Source organism: Terrapene carolina, unplaced genomic scaffold (genome assembly GCF_002925995.2).
Source record: "Terrapene carolina triunguis isolate 2854851 unplaced genomic scaffold, T_m_triunguis-2.0 Scaffold69, whole genome shotgun sequence".
Lineage (NCBI taxonomy): Eukaryota > Metazoa > Chordata > Testudines > Emydidae > Terrapene > Terrapene triunguis.
In genome coordinates, this window is record NW_020664420.1 from 19,110,173 (window position 1) to 19,129,726 (window position 19,554).

Consider the following 19,554-nt stretch of genomic DNA (forward strand, 5'->3'; position numbering starts at 1 on the left):
ACCAGCTTCCCCTTAGAGGTCTGGGCCTTAACCGAGTCCATCGCCTGGCTTGGCATCTGCAGTGCTGGCCGGCCTACTTGTTCCTTGGCCGGCAGGGGCACCTCAGGCACAGGTGGCCCTACAAGGGGCCAGGATCCCCTGCTGCCCCCGGGAGTGGATATCCCGCTCCTTTTGAGTTCGAGGGCAAAAGTTTTTGTACATCTTGCACTTGCCTTTTCTGTGTGATTTCCCCAGACACTTTAAACAGTTATCATGGGGGTCATTAATGGGCATCGGCTGGGTACATGATAAATATGGCTTAAAGCCTGGGTTACAGGGCATGCCCCACTCCGCAGTGAAGTCCCAGCCAGGGCTTTAACAACTAAAACTACTAGCTAACATTTAACTTAATGGCCAAACTAAGTACCTAACAATTAACTACAAAGGAGACAGAACAATGGGCTGAAAGAACTGCTAATGTTCCTGCGATGCAAGACAAGGCGCTCCAACCAACCGTCACAGGCGGTAAGAAGGAACAGAGTGCGTAGGGCTAGTGGCGCCTGATACACCAGCGCATGAGTGCGGCACTCAAGGGGGCGCCACAGCCGACCCTACAGATACCGCTAAGGCAAAAGTCTCCAACAACTGTTCATTTGGACATACGCACACCTAGAATAGAATTGAAGAAGAACTATAGTGCACCTTGCTACCATACACTAGATGTTCGCAGTGCACTTAGACATACATCCATTTCAAACAGCAGGACATCAAAGTACACTACAGAATTTTTAGAGTGTGATAGCCAAGTCCAAACAACCAATTAATGCACTGCAAGCTAGTGTGCAGGAGACTAATAACCTGGCTTGCTGCTCAACTAACACACTGCATAGACAAGCCTTTGTGTTTTCAGGAGTGCACCCTTATAACATGGTTGTTTTTATACATATTTTTATACAGCTGAACTATTCTCAGAATGTTAATTTAAAATAGGTAGCAAGGTGGACTACAGTTTCACACCCTGACTTGCTACGCACTAACTCTCCATGTAAATGTTCTAAGTCAGATATTTCAAAATTCTAGCAACGAATGAGTTTCCAGAAGGTGTGAAATGTACCTGTGCAAACCAAACCAAAATTGATAAAGCTAAAATTTGATCCATCATTTGTCACTGTCCTTAAAAAATATTTTTTAAATGCTTTCAACTTCTTCTCCTACTCCAGCAGTTTATGCTTTACTGCCTCATCTTTTTGGATGTGCTAACAGCTTGCATGATAATGTACAAAGTAGACAGCTGTGAAACATCACTTGAAGTGATTCCAGACTACATGCTGGGCCAGATTCTTAGTTGATGTAAATCAGCATAGCTCTGTTGAAGTAAAGCTATGCTGATTAAACTCCAGTTGGGTATCCAGCCAGCTGAAAGCAGAATTCATTGGCTCAGGTTAATAAAGTTACTTCCATTTTGTAGTAAACTGCAGTTATACTTTTAAATTGACTGAAATAATAAATAATACTTAGTAGTATTCATCAGATGTTCTAAAGCAACATTTTCCACATTTTATAGATGATTAAACTTCGACACATTTTAGATGGAAAATTCATAAGAAAATTAAACTAGATGTACCATAAAGAGGCAAAACTCTGTTACTGGTTTCTCAGTTCTAATGTTTTGTCATGGCATATAGAAAATTGCATTTCCTAGGATTTATACACTGCAATCCAAATATACTATATAATCAAATAGTATTTATTTTATTTATATATTTAGATTTATAAAAATGCTAAAATGGGCATCTAAGGTACCCTTGATAAAACATTTTTATTTATAAAAATAAACAAACACTCAATAAATGTCATGGTGAAAGGTTTCCAGAAATCCAGTCACTCAGTTAATCTGCAGAACTAAAACTGCAGTTATAATTGCCAAGAATTTTCTAAAACTTGCCAAAAAGAGGTCTCCTTCCCAGTCTGTAGCAATTGGCCTTTAAAATTCACAGAATTTTAGGATACCTAAACATGCTGGGCCAGCTCCTTAGCTGACCTCAACAGAGCTCTGCCAATTTATACTAACTGAAGATTTGGTCCCCTGACAGTAACAATGGAAACCAAGAGATCCAGCACTAAGGGTGAATGGACAGTCCATTATTCTCTCTTAAAGTATACAAAAACATCATTCCAAAATGTAAATTCTAATTTTAATTGAAAGAAGGAAAAAAATACAGAGCAGTCTGAACATACCAATTTAGTATTGCTGAAATCCTTCTCCATATTTTCTGCTATGTTCTGTAATGCCTGCAGTTGTATATCCATTTCCTGCAGCTTTGTATTAAAGTGTTCTTTGCTAATGATTTTGGCTGATAGTCCTGTAGAGTGAATGATGCGGACATCCTCATGCAATAGGTTCCAGGTTAGATTGTCTCTAGCAGCATCTGATTTTACATCCCTTTCTTGCACTGGGAACAGACCATTTTGATGGTCATCTCAAAATAATAATAAAAAAGAACAAACATAATACAGTGAACTGTAAATATTTAAATAAACGGGTATGCATGTATCAGTTATGCTGATGTTTTTGGTGTGGGTTGGAGGAGTGCAGGGACCATCCCTATAGGAGTCATATTGTAAATGGTCCTTCTGTGAATAAATCTCCCCCATCCTACATGGAGAATGGGATCAGTCACCGCTTCCTGCATCCCAGGACCTGCAGAAGGTCTGGCGATTTGTGTTAGAAGGGAGGGCTGCGAGATGCACAGCGTACCCATCACCCTGGCAAGCAGTGGTAATTCTGCTAAAACATAATGCAGGTTGTAACTGCATGAACCTTCTGATAGAGTCCACCTTCCCCTCTACACTACTGAATACCATGGCAGTGTGGCTCTGCTGCAGGAGGTTGGCATTAGGGAGAATGATGAAGAATCATAGAATCTCTCAGGAAGAGACATGACCTTGAAGATAAAGAGAAAGCACAGGGGAATTCTGCAGAATTTCTTAGGAGGGATGGCCTCTAGGGTGGGGGAAGGACAGAAGGTCTATTGTGTGGAAGTGCAACAGTGCTATAATGAAGGATTTTTGTGAGCAACTATTTTCAACTAAAAAAAATAAAAATAAAAGAGTAAATAAGTGATTGTTACCTTTTCCCTGAAATTCATTAGGTGGAATTGCATTGGTAACAGAAGCTGCCATGTGATGCAGCTTTGCAGAAGATGGAACTTCAAAGTTCTCATGTTGTTGTGTGGTAACCATCTCGTCTGTAGACTCGGCTATAGTAGGCAAATCCTTGAAGAGATCACTGTCTTCAATGTCAATCACATTGATATATTTGTGTCCAATCTAAACCATAGCAGGAAAAATGAAAAGGAATTATACAATATGTATTCTGGGTAGTACTGTGGCTAACTGTCCCCTTTTCTAATCCATTGTCTTTGGTTTTTGAGTTGAAATAGATACTTGTTTATTTCAAAGACTGGATAACAGTCATTTTTCTATAAAGTTTCATGCAATCGACTCATGCTGATGAGACAAACCCAAAATAACACAACTGGTTACATACAGCATGTTATAACTGTATTATCAGAAAATATTTCTGAGTACTAACCAAATCAGGTGCAGTATCAGACACAGAGGATGGTAAAAGTCTCTCCCCTACTTCTGTGTGGAACTTGAAGTTTAAGTACATGTCTGGTGGCAACATCTGAGGAACTCTTGAAGCCAAATGTTCTATGAGGATGAAATAATGATTAGGAATACAACATACAGTAAATATCCCTGGTATATTAGAAAAACAATTTCACTAACTCAGAATAAAGGAAAGCTTCTGTATCAGAGCCCTTTGACCAGAATAAAGTGACATGCTATGCTATATTGTTGTTTAATACTTATTCGCAATAAAGCTGATTATTATTACATGATTATTACCAAAACGGAAAATAAACAAAAAAGTAAAAAAATTAAAAATCAGTATAATCAAAGAAACTGTGAACTTCTATTAGTTTCCAGAAACAGTTCTTCAATTAAATAGTTAAAAAACCCAAACCTGACACTTGCTCTAAAACACACTAGAACACATTGTTAGCAAAAACTGTAGCACACATCTTCGTAATGCATTGAACTATTAGATGGTGGAATGGTCTCGCGAGAGAAGTGGCACCATCAAAATCTAAGCACTTGTGGGGAACTATCATGCACTGGAAGGGGGAAGTACCTAGGTGATTTAATGGATCTTTTCCACCTCTAATTTCTATGGGTGTAGGCTAGATTAATAAAATTATAGTAATAATCCTTTTGTTGTCTGTAAATTAAATTAAATAAATATATTTTTTTTAAATTAATGGAGATATCCTATCTCCTAGAACTGGAAGGGACCTTGAAAGGTCATCGAGTCCAGCCCCCTACCTTCACTAGCAGGACCAAGTACTGATTTTGCCCCAGATCCCTAAGTGGCCCCCTCAAGGACTGAACTCACAACCCTGGGTTTAGCAGGCCAGTGCTCAAACCACTGAGCTATCCTATCCCCTCCCCTCCCCTCCCCTTTTAACTGGAAGCTGTAGCACAGCTTTGGGGTTAAAAGGATATTCCCATTACAATCCACATTTTCAAGGTCTTATATTTGGCAAAAAAAAAGTCTCCTGCAGTGCCAGTTTGCACAAAAGAGAAGTGTTTTTATTACAAAGAACAAATCAGATTCTATTCTGCAAAAAAAACTCGATTGAAAAATCAAAGCCAGATCAGGGGGAAAATTGTTCCTGCCAGTAAGTGGAAAAACTGAGTAAGGCAGCCTGCTCAGATACGGAGCGACTGGAAAATGGCAGAGATGTATAAAGACGCAAACGTATCTGCTAATGCAGGAGAACAACAATGTGGACTATAGAGTCAGGAAATGCAGTCACAATCAACATTTTCATATTACAAATCACTGTTATTTATTTAGATTTTAAAAACAATTGGACTAAAATTAATGTCTTCTTCATGATATTCTCCACTTAGCTACTGAAAACATCATATAATGCAAAAGTGTATACAGAAAACTCATGCAATCCACAGAATGACAAAGAAAGGCAGAAGGCACACCTGTTGAAGGAACAGAGGCGATAGGTTGGTTTTTACTAAGTTCAGAAACTATGTCTTCAGAGCCAGTTTCTATATCCTGATATGACTTGAGAACTTGATTGGTATGAAAAAATAAAATCAAAATGGATTACTAGAACAGGAAAAATTTTACAGTTGGGAGAGCAGAAACCCATAAAGAAAACATTTGCTTACTATCTATTAACCGAAATTATATAAGAAAAAGGAAGTAACCAGATTCTAATGCCTAAGATCTAAATCTTAGCTCTAAACTGCTAAATCTAAACCATAATGTGGACAAAATGCCAAGTGAAATCAACAGGAGTATTTCCAGAGAAAAGACTTCGGAATCTGGCCCTCAGGAAAAAACTGACAATCGCTTTATGTCAAGAAGAAATTTTGCATTTTTATTTGAATATCTGTAGGAACAAGAACATCTGTTGTTTTATTATTTATTTGAAATAAGAAAAGATTAAAATACCAAAAAATATAACAAGTTAGTCAATATTTTTAAGCTTTTTCGATTATTAAAATGAGCCAATACTGCAATACACAAAAGCAGATCTGGAAAACAAGTGGTTGCAAAGTGTAAAACCAATAGTGCAAACAGATTATAGGTGGCATTTTACCTGGATCTGTATTTGTGCTTGCATCTTGAGTTTCTGCGGGTTTTTTCCTTGTGGAAGCCATGCAGTGTAGACCTGCTGTAGTAGTAATAGCCTCTCCCACTGTGTCTAAAATGGGGAAACACATAATCATTGTCCACTATTAGAACAAGAATTATTTTATTTATCTGTTCTACAGTTTTTAAATTAGAAAATATTCAATTATTTCAGTAAGCATGCTTTATAAAAATATTGGTGAAAATATGTGTCCAACTTAAGACCTTATGTAAGAGGATCCAACTCCACTGAAATCTATGTGGTTGTGCCTACTTAAACCAACCCTGAATTTGGCCTAGTAACTTTTAAATGAGATCTTTTTATATAATAAAATGTTGTACTTGTCTCATGTTTTAAGGAAAAAGAGTGTGTGTGTGTGTATATATTTGTTTTATTCTTCTTATTTTTGGCTTGTATTTTGACAAGGCAATCACCTATTTCTTTAATACCTAAGGTCAGGGAATGGATTTTCCTCTCTTTTTTCTCCTAGCAATGCTAAATCTGATATTGAATTAGTGAGCTGGAAGGAAGGATTTTCCCACACATGGACTTTTGCTCCTGGACAGGCTGGAGAAGAGATCATTTTCAGAATAACCTGGGCAATTTGCTCCCGGAGTCACCTTATATTCCATGTAATCAAAATTTTCATTTAAATAAAAGTAGAGTAATATCTATTTTATTTAAACTACAGAAATTTGTTATAAACCTTAAAAATATTTTTCTAACTATTTTTACCCCAACAAGTCCAGTTTATCTGCAGTGTAATCACTGCAATGAACACCTAACTTTCCATTGTTTTCTTTTTCTCTCTCTTTTGCAGTATTCTAGGACAGAAACAATACAGGGACATTATACAATTATAAACAATACAGTGATCTCGTTTACTCTCATGTAAACCTGGAGTAACTCCATTCACTTCAGTGGAGTTATTCTGAGTGCACATTTATGTGTAACTGAGGTCAGAATCCAGCCCACAGACCCTAAATCTGTGAGGCGTTTTTGGTTTGGTTGTTTTGGGAGTACCCTTCAAAATTTCAGTGCCATGAAAAACGACTAGCCTTATGTTTCGACTCATCATGCATTACTAGAGATCTTCATGATTTTATTGGGGAGATTTTGCAAGCCATGATGGTGTTCCCTGCTCTACATTGCACGATTTGAGATGTTGCATCTTGATGTTGTCATGTCTTCATTATGCTCAGCAAGGCAAACAGTTAAACGTATCAACCTAGGAACTCAGAATTTAACCAATGATCTAGGTCTTTCTGTGACATCGGACAACCATTTTTGAAAAAAAAGATAGAGTTCATGACTTTAGACGTTTTTTTTTTTTAAAAACATGAATGTACATACCAAGTGAAATGACAAAATCATCTTCAAGATAACGGCTGGATTCTGCTTGCTGATCCTAATATGAGAAAAAATGTAATCAAACCAGTGTTACAGGATTTCTTGATGCTGTCAACTTTTAAATAAAGTTATGTTTCCTTTGAGCAATAATTTTAAAACTCATTAGAAAACATACTTTTCCCCACTTAGTGGCACAAACAGCTACCTGGCAGAAGAATTTCCTATCTAGGTTGTACTGAGCATGCTCACCCGAACTGAGCAGGCTCAGTAGATAACTGCTATTGGTGGGAAAATGTGCCAGCTGCTGTTTTTGCCGTTACACTGGGCCGTGCGAGGCAGCTGCTGATCTGGCTGGTGCTATGGAGCAGGCAGTCACAGCATTCCCTTCTCTCCTGCTGGTGCCCTGGGTTGAAGCTGCTCCTCAGCTCCCTGCCCCCTTTGCTCTCACAGAGGCAGACGGTAAGAGCCGCCCGTGTGGGGAGACCCGGCTCTGTGGCTGGCAGACCCCTCCGGGAACAGGGACCACAGGGGAGCCCTCCCAGCACACAGCCCCTAATACCCCTCTCCCTACACCCTGAGCTACACCCTCCCTGCACAAAACCCCAGGTACGCCTCTCCCTGCACCTGAGCTACCCCCCTACCCGCACACAGACCCAGCTACCCCCTCCCTGCACCCTGAGCTACCCACCTGCCTGCACATAGCCCCAGCTACCCCCTCTCTGCACCTTGAGCTACCCCATCTGCACACAGTCCCTAGCTACCCCCTTCCTGCACCCTGTGCTATCCCCATGCCGGCACAGAGCTACCCCCTCTAAGCTGGTTTCAAACTTTTTTATAATTTTTGGTTGCACCTCTCGGCCCCCAACCCAGACAGGCTGGGTGGCCTGCTGAGGTGAGTCAGGGGTGGAGGTGGCACTCCCTCCCTGGATCCCACCATGCGGACATGGCTTGAGCCCTGCTGGCCCCTTCCCCCCCAAAATAGAAGTCAAACTATGCCTATGCCCAAGGCCTCTGCCCTGAGGGCAAACCCCCTGCTGGGCTCTGGAGTTTTTATAGCCTGTTGGAGGGGGCCTCCAAGAGAAAAAGTTTGAGACCCCCTGCTCTAAGCAACATGAACTAGATCGCTTTTTAAATAAATTGTGGAGAAGAGCCTTGCTATCCCCCATTCTTTGTGAGGAAGTGCTGAATTTCTAAATTATATAAAGGAAACACACAGCAGTACAGTGGCGGGTGTCTTAAAAATGTGCATAATAAAATAGCAAATGGTACCACCACACTTAGGCAAGATCTACAGTTTGTACAGTTTTAAATAAAAATGACCTAGAAAACATTAGTGGATTTCTGGACAAATTATTATAAATGTAATAGAAATGCTATGGAATAAATAACCAGCTAAATCAGAATTATAATCACTATGGGGATTTTCATCAATACAAGCCAACAAAGAATTTTTTTATGGATTGCAACTCCCCTTGATTGTGCAAAAAAACCCTCATCCTCAGAAAGAAGAATAGCTCATGTCCCAATTTTATAGGATTGGTATGTCAACATGGCAGAACTTATTTCATGTGAGCACCTGACAGGAGTAATGAAAATACCCTGAAGAATTTCTTTTGGTAAAAGAGGGCTTTATCTCTGGCTTAAAGGAAAATGCAAGTGTGCAAGTAAAAAAAGGTACATGAGATCACTACAGAGGTGCTGAAAAGAGTGGAGGAGGTATTTAGCAGGGTTTTGTTTATATTGTGATTGCTTGTTGCTTCACTTGTATAATTATTTTAAAAATCAATAAGAAAGGAAGAAAATATTAATTATTTTCTTATACCTGTATCTCAGTTTCAAAAACTCTCTCTATATCATCAGTACTAATAATGAAGTCATCTGGGTGGAATGTCACACTTGGTTTTTTCTTGTCCTCCTTCTCTTTTATCTGTTTCTCAGCACGTCTCTTTTGCCTGTCAACATATCAATGAGAAATAACAATTTAATTTCACTCTAATAGAAACATCAATCATTCTTTCTAATAAGCAAGAAATAACAACAACAACCTTCTTCTTAAGAAATATATTAGGTGTTTGAGTAAAGATAGAGTTAACTGCTGTTCCACTGAAACTAATTAAAAACCTATGTATCTAAGTTATTTAAGGTGTTCATAAAATATTTAATAGTAACACTTAAATTTATTCACATATTCTAATCAAAATAATATACTGGTTATCTAAGACCCCATTTAACTAAATTATTGTAAACCTGATATTTTGTATCTTTTACAACATGATTACTACTGCTATCTTCTGTATACAATGAAAAAGAAAATATTACACAAGGCAGAAGGGCCTACACAGAAATGTTGAAGCAAGAAACAAATCTGTGTTGCTATGAATGAAACTGTCTCCCTAACCTGTAACTTGTTTTCCTAAAAAAACTGCAGATTTCTTTTAAAAATATTTACCATCCATTTAGTAAAACACCATGAATTGCCTTAAACATTACAATTTATAACATTTTAAAGCAAGATATCTGAAAATCAAATCAGTTACTCTTACTTACCTGTCAAGAGCTAAGTTCAGGATTCTGTGTTTCTACCCACAAGTGAAAGCATCAGAATCACAAGTGGGGGTGCTCTACTTTAGGTGCTTTGATGTCATTAACTCTTTCAAGGGAAACACAGAACTATGAACTGTCATGACAGTAATCTACTGATGCTGCAGAAGAACTGCAGGGGCAAGGTAGGTGCAGTTCAAGGGCTAACCTAGGAATTGCTTTAGTTTGTACTGACCATGTAATGAAAATAATTCTAGATTAATGTGCAATAACAAAGATCAGTTTAAAAGTCATGAAATATACAGCCAGTAAAATAAAATTAGCTAAGTAAAGAACTCAATCGTGTACTCATTCAGATCAGTGGGAGTTTTGCCATTCACTCCACTGGGTTCACAATCAGGCTCAATGACTTTACAAGGAAATGTTCATCATCCTGTCAATGAGCCTAGAACCCGGACTTAAATTAAACTCCTCCAGAGGTCAGAGAGCATGCTCTCTTGAGGAATACATGCACTAGCAATGTGACTATTTTGTGATGTGGACAGCTGATCACTAAGAACTAAACTGTGACTACCAAATCATTTCACAGAGTAGGCAATGAATACGATACATGGTAACAATTCACACCAGAGATTTAGAAGTGAAAGGCTCTGTATCCCATTATCAACCTCCTCAAATTATTTGGCATCCAATCCTGTTTTCAATGAAGTTGGTACAAAAACTCCCATTGTAATCAGTCGGAGAAGGCTCAGGTTACTAGTAAGCCTCTCCAAATGAAGACCAATTTTGAAAATTTGTCCTTGCCTTTTTGTATTGTTCTTTGTATGTCTTGCGTCAAATGGCTCAGTGTTAACTGTTAACAACTCAATCTGACCAGAATGGTCTTGTCCAATGAAGTCATGTGGTGCACTGGTACACTGGAGGCTTTGCTCAAATGCAATGAGATTTTGAATTGGGATGAGTTTTGGTGGTTGGAACTGTTTGAAAGAAAAGCAGAGTGAGACATTTACAGAAGAGGAAACCAAAAATTTTATAGACTCTATTAAACAGAGTAGGTCCAACTCTTACCTCAGTTACACAGGTACAACTCCTAATGCAGTCAATGCAGAAGGCAACTATCTAGTAGTAGAATCAGACCTAATTACTGAACACATTTATAAATTATCACCCAGAGACAACATAAGAGACACAGAAACAGGTGGTTACACCGTAAAGAAAAGGTGCAGTACAAAACAGAAGAGGATATAGAAATATTGTTGTTGGTTTATTACTAGAACTCAACAAAACCACTTCATTAATTTATTTGTCCAAATTTTAAGAAAAATCCATTTTTTCTTGCAAAATCCTTTCCCATTTGTTATTCTCCAACATATTAAAATTCCTATAGCATGTTCCTGTGGATGAAGTTAGGAAATGGGCAACATGCATATGGGTCGGAGGACCTCCAGCTCCCAGGAATTAGTTATCTTTTGATATACATTTGCCTTAACAAAGGGGAAATTTACAACATTTTATATTCTAAAGTTAAATGTCATTTTCCTTTAAAAATAAGGTATTTAGCAAGGAATGAGAAATTTCTTACCTGATCATTTTCCTTGTTAGCAGCTTCTCTCCCAATTCAACACTAATAAATTAATGCCTCACCCCAGCTTTGAAATTTCTGAGGCAGTCCATTATTACCGCTGGAGGCTCCACAACTAAGCCCCTTGCCCTTCAGCTCAGGCCACCAGGATTCTTCCAAAGCTACAGAAACACTCCAGCAACTGACTATTAGCATTAAGACCACTTGACATAATGTGGTAATTAGCCTTACCACAGTTAAATATTTAAGTCTCCCTTTAGAGGAAAACTTCCATTTCTTTCCAATCATTTACCAGACTACCAGGATGTGTCGAATGAGGAGAGAAGTTGCTAATAAAAAGAAAATTATCATGAAAGAAATCTCTTTCTGTTGCACAGCTTCTCTCCTCATTCATCTCTAATGGGAAATGGCAAGAAGTGAATCATAGAGGTAGGGGGGAAAGATAAGCAGAGTTTTAATTATTTTTATAGTAGAATAATAGGCAGGAATGGAAGTTCTTCCCATATAAAGCAAGGAATTGTGTGGAAACCAACCCAGTTGCACCCTTCTATCAATGGATGACTGCAGAGAAATGGAAACTTACTTTGCAAATCTTCAATAGATGAGGCTCATACACTTGTCCCCAATACTCTAGGGCAGGGATAGGCAACCTATGGCACGGGTGCTGAAGGCAGCACGCGAGCTGATTTTCAGTGGCACTCACACGGCCCGGGTCCTGGCCACCGGTCCAGGGGGCTCTGCATTTTAAATTTAATTTTAAATGAAGCTTCTTAAACATTTTAAAAACCTTATTTACTTTACACACAACAATAGTTTCGTTATACATTGTAGACTTATAGAAAAAGAGACCTTCTAAAAATGTTAAAATGTATTACTGGCACGCGAAACCTTAAATTAGAATTAATAAATGAAGACTCGGCACATCACTTCTGAAAGGTTGCTGACCCCTGCCCTAGGGACTTCTGTTAATTGTTTCCCAAATCCTAGCATGATAACTGCTGCAGGATTTAACACCTTGCCTGCAGCAACTTTGAGGACCTATGGCCTTGACTTTTTGGATAGAATGAGATGGAGAGTATAATTAGTATATGTATTCAATATACTTGAGACAGACCTTCAGACTAGGAATGCCCATTTCTGCCACAATCTTCCAAAGGAGTGCTAGGGATTAGCACAAAACAACAGAACTATTTCCCAAGAATTGTGGAACGAGGAACTTATCTTGAACAGAAAGGTTTCCTGGAGCTATAAGAATAACCTTTTCCTCATGACAACAGCTGTGTGATTCTTGTCTATATAGAAGATATAATTCCAATTCCAAATAGTAACTAGAAAGGCCAGTCATAGGCTTGTGTAATCTGATTAATATTGCTGATGTGTCTACCTACAGGACACCAATAGGGAAGGTACATATGTTTCTATGGTGCTTGATTGTAGAACTCCTCCAATCAACCATTCTGGTGAAACTCTAATGTAGAGGAGATCACCAGACCTTTGTGACTACATCTGTATCACAATAGCATCCAGAGGTCAGGGACTCATTGCACTGGGCACCATACAAAGGGGCAGTCCCTGCCTCAAAGAGCTTTCTGTTTCCTCTTGCACCGGAAACATAAATTGATCAGATCAATGAATGAAATAGACTCACAGACTTTAAAGTCAGAAGGGACCATCGTGATCACCTAGTCTGACCTCCTGCATATTGCAGGCCACAGAATCTCAACCTCCCATTCCTGTAGTAGACCCATAACCTCTGCCTGAGCTACTGAGGTCCTCAAATCAGTTTAAAAACTTCAAGTTACAGAGAATTCACCATTAATACCAATTTAAACCTGCGCATGAGGAAGGCGAAAAATCCCCAGGGTCTCTGCCAATCGGATCCAAGGGAAAATCCTTCCTGTTCTGAAATATGGTGATCAGTTAGACCATGAACATGTGGGGAAGACCCACCAGGCAGATACCTGGGAAAGAATTCTTTGTAGTAACCCCAGAGCCCTTCATCTAGTGTCCCATCTCCAGCTGTTGGGAATTTTTGCTACTGGCAGTTGCCGATGGACCATGTGCTACTGTAGGCAGTCCCATTAGACCATATCCTACATAAATTTATCAAGCTCAGTCTTGAAGCCAGTTAGGTTTTTTGCTCCCATTGGAAGGCTGTTCCAGAACTTCACCCCTCCGATGGTTAGAAACCTTCAAGCCTAAAGTTGTTGATGGCCAGTTTATATCCATTTGTTGTTCTGTCCACATTGGCACTTAACTTACCTCCTCTCTCTCCCTGATATTTATCCCTCTGATGTATTTATAGAGAGCAATCATATCTCCCTCAGCCGTCTTTTGGTTAGGCTAAACAAGCCAAGCTCTTTGAGTCTCCTCTCATAAGGTAGGTTTTTCATCCCTTGGATCATCCTAGTAACCCTTCTCTGCACCTGTTCCAGTTTGAGTTCATCTTTCTTAAACATGGGAGACCAGAACTGCACACAGAATTCCAGATGAGTTTTCACCAGTGCCTTGTATAATGGTACTAACACTTCCCTGTGTCTACTGGAAATACCTCACCTGATGCATCCTAGGATTGCACTAGCCTTTTTCATGGCTGCATCACACTGACAGCTCATAGTCATCCTGTGATCAACCAATACACCCAGGTCTTTCTGCTCCTGTCGCTTCCAACTGAGAAGTCCACAGCTTATAGCAAAAAATTCTTGCATGTAGGGACTAACAACATGATCTTGCACTTTGCACTATTAAATTTCATCCCATTTCTATTGCTCCCATTTACAAGGTCATCCAGCTCTTCTTGTATGATATTCCGGTCCTTTTCTGTATTGGCAATACCTCCCAAGTTTGTGTCAGCCGCAAATTTTATTAGCTCTCTCACTTTTTGTGCCAAGGTCAGTAATAAAAATGTTAAATAAGATTGGTCCCAAGACTCTTCCTGAGGAACTCCACTAGTAACCTCCCTCCAGCCTGAGAGTTCACCTTTCAGTATGCTGTAGTCTCCCCTTTAACAAGTTCCTTATTTACTTTCAGTTATCATATTAATCCCTATCTTCTCCAATATAACTAATAATTTCCCATGTGGAACTGTATCAAATGCCTTACTGAAATCCAGGTAGATGAGATCTACTGCATTTCCTTTGTCTACAAAATCAGTTATCTTCTCAAAGAAGGAAATCAGGTTGGTCTGGCATGATCTACCTTTTGTAAAATCTTGTTGCATTTTATTCCAATTACCATTCACCCCTATGTCCTTAACTACTTTTTCTTTCAAAATTTGTTCCAAGACCTTGCATATACTTGAGAACAAACTAACAAGCCTGTAGTTTCCTGGATACCTTTTTTTCCTCTTTCTTAAAAATAGGAATTATATTAGCAATTCTTCAATCATAGGGTATGACCCCTGAGTTTACAGATTCATTAAAAAACCTTGCTATTGGACTTGCGATTTCATGTGCCAGTTTCTTAAATATTCTTGAATGGAGATTCTCCTGGTCCCCTGATTTAGTCCCATTAAGCTGTTTGAGTTTGATTTCTACATCAGATATGGTAATTTCTACCTCCATATCCTCATTGCCATTAGCCCCCCTGCCACTGCCGCTAAGCTTTCCATTAGCCTTACTAAAAACTGAGGCAAAATATTTATTTAGGTGTTGGGCCATGCCTACATAATCTTTAATCTCCACGCCCCCATCCTCAGTGCTTATCAGTCCCACTTCTTTCCTTGATTTCTGCTTATTTATATGGCTATAAAACCTTTTATTATTGGTTTTAATTCCCTTTGCAAGATCCAACTCTGTTTGGCTTTTGGCAGTTTGCACTTTATTACTACACTTTCTGACCTTCAGGAGGTAGCCTTTCTTGCTGATCCGTCCCATCTTCCATTCCTTGTAGGCTTTCTGCTTTCACTTAATCACCTGTTTGAGATGCTTGCTGATCCAGGTTGGTCTGGAACCCTTCCCTACGAATTCACCGCCCCCCTCCCTTGGTGGGGATGCAGGGTTCAGATAGCTTATGCAACTTTGACTTAAAGTAATTCCAAGCCTCCTCCACATTCAGATCCTTGAGTTCTTCAGTCCGGTCCACTTCCCTAACTAATTCCCTTAATTCGGTGGTTCTCAACCTATTTACCATTGTGGGCCGCATATGCAGCTATGTGTTACGTGCAGGGCTGGCGAGAGGAGGGGAAGCCAGTACAAATTACCAGGGCCCGGCGGTCCGGAAGGGGGCCCAGGGCCTGGCTTCCCCTCCCCCCCCCGTCGGCCCTGTTTAGCCGGTCCGCCCTTGCTGGGGGGCCCGAAAAAATTTTTTTCACCGGGGCCCGAACCCGCTCTCGGCGGCCCTGGTTATGTGGACCACATCCACACAATATATATATTGTACCTGTATGGCCCTGAGGATGTCACATGTGCTGACTGGGCTGCAAGCGGCCTGTGGACCACAGGTTGAAAATCACCGCCTTAATTTTTTGAAATTAGCGCTTTTGAAATCAAGGAAAGCAACTATTTGGTGATGAAATCTGTCAGCTATCACATCCAGGAAAATCTGGGCCTTACTATTATTAGTAGCATGTGTCCTCCAATCTCTATCTGGGAAGTTAAAGTCTCCCATAAACATACAATTCTCAGCAGAATTTATTTCATTAAAAACATTAAAGAGGTCTCTATCCAAATCCAGATCAGATCCTCGTATTCGTTAGCACACCCCAAGCACTATAAGGGAACTTCTAGTAGCTTTCTTCCCCAAAGTGATTTTGGCCCAAACAGACTCTTTCTTATCCATTCCATCACTTCTCATTTCTTTATAGTCTACCTCATCATTAATATACAATGCTGCTCTGCCACCTTTGCCTTTATTTCTGTCTTTCCTGAACAGCACATACCCTTCAATACCTATATTCCAGTCATGACTACTATTTCACTATGTTTCTGTTATCCCTATAATATCTGGTTTCACTTTCTGCATTAGTAGTTCTAGTTCCTCCATTTTGTTACCCAGGCTCCTTGCACTGGTGTGCAAACATCTTAATTGTTGCTGCTTGGCTTCACCCACATTCCTTGCCCAACTGGGTACAGGCATTCTACTGCCAGTATCACCTATCTGACTGGTATCAGCACAATCCTTCCTCTTAATATCCATTATGCTACCCATTGCTGTATCCTCTCTTACTTGATTTTCCTCCCTCTCAATGTTAAAATCAGGCATGGAGATTATCTGAACATCTCCCAACCATCTCCCCCGAGTTCTTAGTTTAAAGATCTTTTAATGAGTTGTGCCAACCTCCATCCCAGAGGTCTATTTCCCTCCCTACTCAGGTGGAGTCCATCCCATGAGAACTATCCTCTGTCCATGAATGCCTCTCAGTGGTCAAACATCCCAAAGCCCGCCTTATAACACGACTGACTAAGCCATCTTTGATCATCATAATCTTGTCTCACCTTCGTTCTCCTCCTCTAGGGATAGGCAGAATCCCACTGAAGATCACCTGAGCCTCCATTTCCTTAAGCATCTTTCCCAGGCTGGCATAGTCTCCCGATATGTTCCATTGAGAATCTAGTTGTGTCATTTGTTCCCACATGAAGGACAATCAATGGATTCTTTCCTGCTCCCATTAGGATCCTCTTCAGCCTCAGGTCCACATCCTATTTCTGAGCACCTGACAGAAAGCAAACCCTTCTGTTTTGCTCAGGTGACAGGCCTGTTCTTCTTAGTAGGGAGTCCTCAATCACATACATCTGCCTTTTCCTGGTGATGGTGTTTCATGTTCATTTCGGCTGCAAGTCCACTTGTCTTTTATTCTCCCTTGCAATCTTCTGCAAGTCATCCTGCATCTTCCTGGGGTTGTGAACTCTGGCTATCTCCATTGACTCTTCACCTCTTCTTACAGAATTAACTGCTCTTCTCTTCTTCCTTGCCCTCCCTCCTTCAGTTACAGCCTGCTGTGCCCCTTCTTCATTTTCCAACCCAGCAAACCTGTTCCTGGGCTCTATTTCTCCTTCATTAGCCAGTCTTCTTCTCTGCCTGGTTCTTGTAGTCACATGCTTCCACTGACCATTTTCCTCACTAGCAGTCTCCCCTATCAGTTCTTCAGTCCAGCTTGCATCTGTAAGTCTTGAATTTTCCCTTCAGCCTCCTCTTGCCTTTGCTCCATCATCTGCTTCAACCCCCTTCAAAACTCAACTATAGCTTCCACCTGCATCTCCAAGCCTCGGCTCTTCTCTTCCATCAGTTCTATCAGGCAGCACTTCATACAAATGAAACTCTTTTCAGGTACCCATGCTAGGATCATGTATATTCCGCAGCTTCCACATCCGATCATCTTCACTGTCTCTTCCATTGCTTGGGTCACTATCACTGGTGCCTCTGTAGCTGTCATTTCCTTCCCGCCTAACCTCCTGTGAAGGAAAAAGAAACAAAACAAAAACCAAACAAAAAAACAAGAAGAAAATATCCAAAAACACAAACAAACACCAAACACCACACTCCTTCCTCCAACTCCCCCTAACACTCCCGTTTACAGCTCTGTTTGCTGGCTCCTGTGCGCTGGATACCAAAATGTGTTAGAGGCTAATAGAGAATCCATGCTGAACTACACTTTTCTTCCAGTGCCTAGATTAACTGAGAATATTCCCAATCCAGGTGAAGGAGTCCCTGCTTCAAGAGATCTTGTCTTTTCTGCAGGTGCAATGTGGGTTCCTGGGCAATCTAGCAAAGCCAGAGGAGGACTTGAACTTTCCCTTTTCTTCTTTTCTAGAAATGATGGACCTATCATCCATGAACTTATTCAATTCTTTTTTTGAACCCAGTTATACTTTTGGCTATCACAACATCCTTTGGCAAGGTGTTCCACTGATAGACTGTGCGTTGTGTGAAGAAGTACTTCTTTATATTGTTTTAAAAGTGCTGCCCATTAATTTCATTGGGTGATCCCTGGTTCTAGTGTTACATGAAGGGGTGTGACTGGGTGGACTAGGTCCAGAGGCCACCTGCTTGATGCCTTGCAGCACTGCCTCACCCCGCCCCAGAAAATTGCAGAGGAGAAAGTCCTCCAGGAAACCTAGAGTGGCTGCAGAGGAGCAGCCAATCAGAGAGGCTGCTGGAGCAACCAATCAGGGGCCAGAAGGGCCATATATAAAGGGACCAGCAGAGGAAATGCAGTCAGTTACTGTCTGGAACTTGAAGAGGAAGGATGAGGTGCCTGGCTGGCTGGAAGAGCAGTAGGACCATGGACAGGTCAGTGCAGGCAGGCTGAGCCCAGGACCGTGATGGGCCCAGCTGGTCTAATTGAAGGATGAGCCCAGGTGAGGGCTGGCAAAAGGACACCAACTGAGGGTACTGAGATGGGCCCCTGTTGGGCTGTTAAAGGAGGCAGTGTCTCCAGGAAGGAAGCCTTGGTGCTATGGCCCCATACCAAGGCCATGAGAGAGAAGTAGAGACTGTATACCCCAGAAGGGGGGGACAGTGTGTGTGTGACTCAGCCAGAGGGCTGAGTCACTGAAGACCCACTGAAAGAACTATCGGCTGGAGGGGAGGGGGGCACTCACGAGAAGTGGGTCCAACCCTGTTGTAAGAACTGGAGAAAAAAAAAAAAAAGCAGGCTCACACTCAACCAGAAAGGGAGCACCCATGAGAGGTGGGTGCCACCCCATCCAAAAATGAGTGATTGCAGGCACTATCAGCCAGAGTGGGGGGTGCTTGTGAGAGGCGGGTGCCAATGCCATTACAAGGGGTAAATAATACTTCCTTATTCACTTCCTCCACACCATTCATGATTTTATAGACTTCTATCATATCCCCTCTTAATTGTTTTTTTGTCTAAAATGAACAATCCCAATCTTCTTACTCTCTCCTCCTATGCAAGCTGATCCATATCCCAATACATTAGTTTGCCTTTCTGCGTAGTTTTTCCAATTCTAATATCTTTTCTGAGATGGGGCCACCAGAACTGCACGTAGTATTCAAAGTGTGGGTGTACCCTGGATTTATATAGAAGAAATATATTCTCTCTCTTATTGTCTATCCCTTTCCTAATGGCTCCTAACAATGCTAGTGTTTTGGCTGCCGCTGCAGATTGAGCAGATATTTTTGAAGAACTATCCACGCTGACTCCAAAATCTCCTTCTTGGGTTCCAAATTGGCTGTTACCACTCATATATATATAGTTGGGATTATGTTTTCCAATGTGCATTGCTTTGCAGTTATCAAAACTGAATTTCATCTGCCATTTTGTTGCCCAGTCACACAGTCTTGTGAGATCCCTTTGTAACTCTTTGCAGTCAGCTTTGGACCTAACTGTCTGGAGTAATTTTGTATTGTCTCCAAACTTTACCACCTTGTGAGACTTGCATTCATAGTGAGTATGCAAGGATCTGGACTGAA

General features: G+C 40.6%; 1 protein-coding gene across 1 annotated transcript in view; it reads right to left on the minus strand.

Annotated features, from left to right (window-relative positions):
* CPLANE1 (ciliogenesis and planar polarity effector 1) overlaps window positions 1-19,554 on the minus strand; it is a 174,011-nt gene that overhangs the window by 40,306 nt on the left and 114,151 nt on the right. The window contains exons 34-41 of the mRNA XM_029910904.1: window positions 10,401-10,573; window positions 8,878-9,007; window positions 7,059-7,113; window positions 5,673-5,777; window positions 5,047-5,139; window positions 3,575-3,696; window positions 3,111-3,309; window positions 2,218-2,459 (exon numbers count right to left, since the gene is read on the minus strand). Of these exons, the coding sequence (XP_029766764.1) occupies window positions 2,218-2,459; window positions 3,111-3,309; window positions 3,575-3,696; window positions 5,047-5,139; window positions 5,673-5,777; window positions 7,059-7,113; window positions 8,878-9,007; window positions 10,401-10,573 (1,119 nt within the window). The remainder of the gene's footprint in view (window positions 1-2,217; window positions 2,460-3,110; window positions 3,310-3,574; window positions 3,697-5,046; window positions 5,140-5,672; window positions 5,778-7,058; window positions 7,114-8,877; window positions 9,008-10,400; window positions 10,574-19,554) is intronic.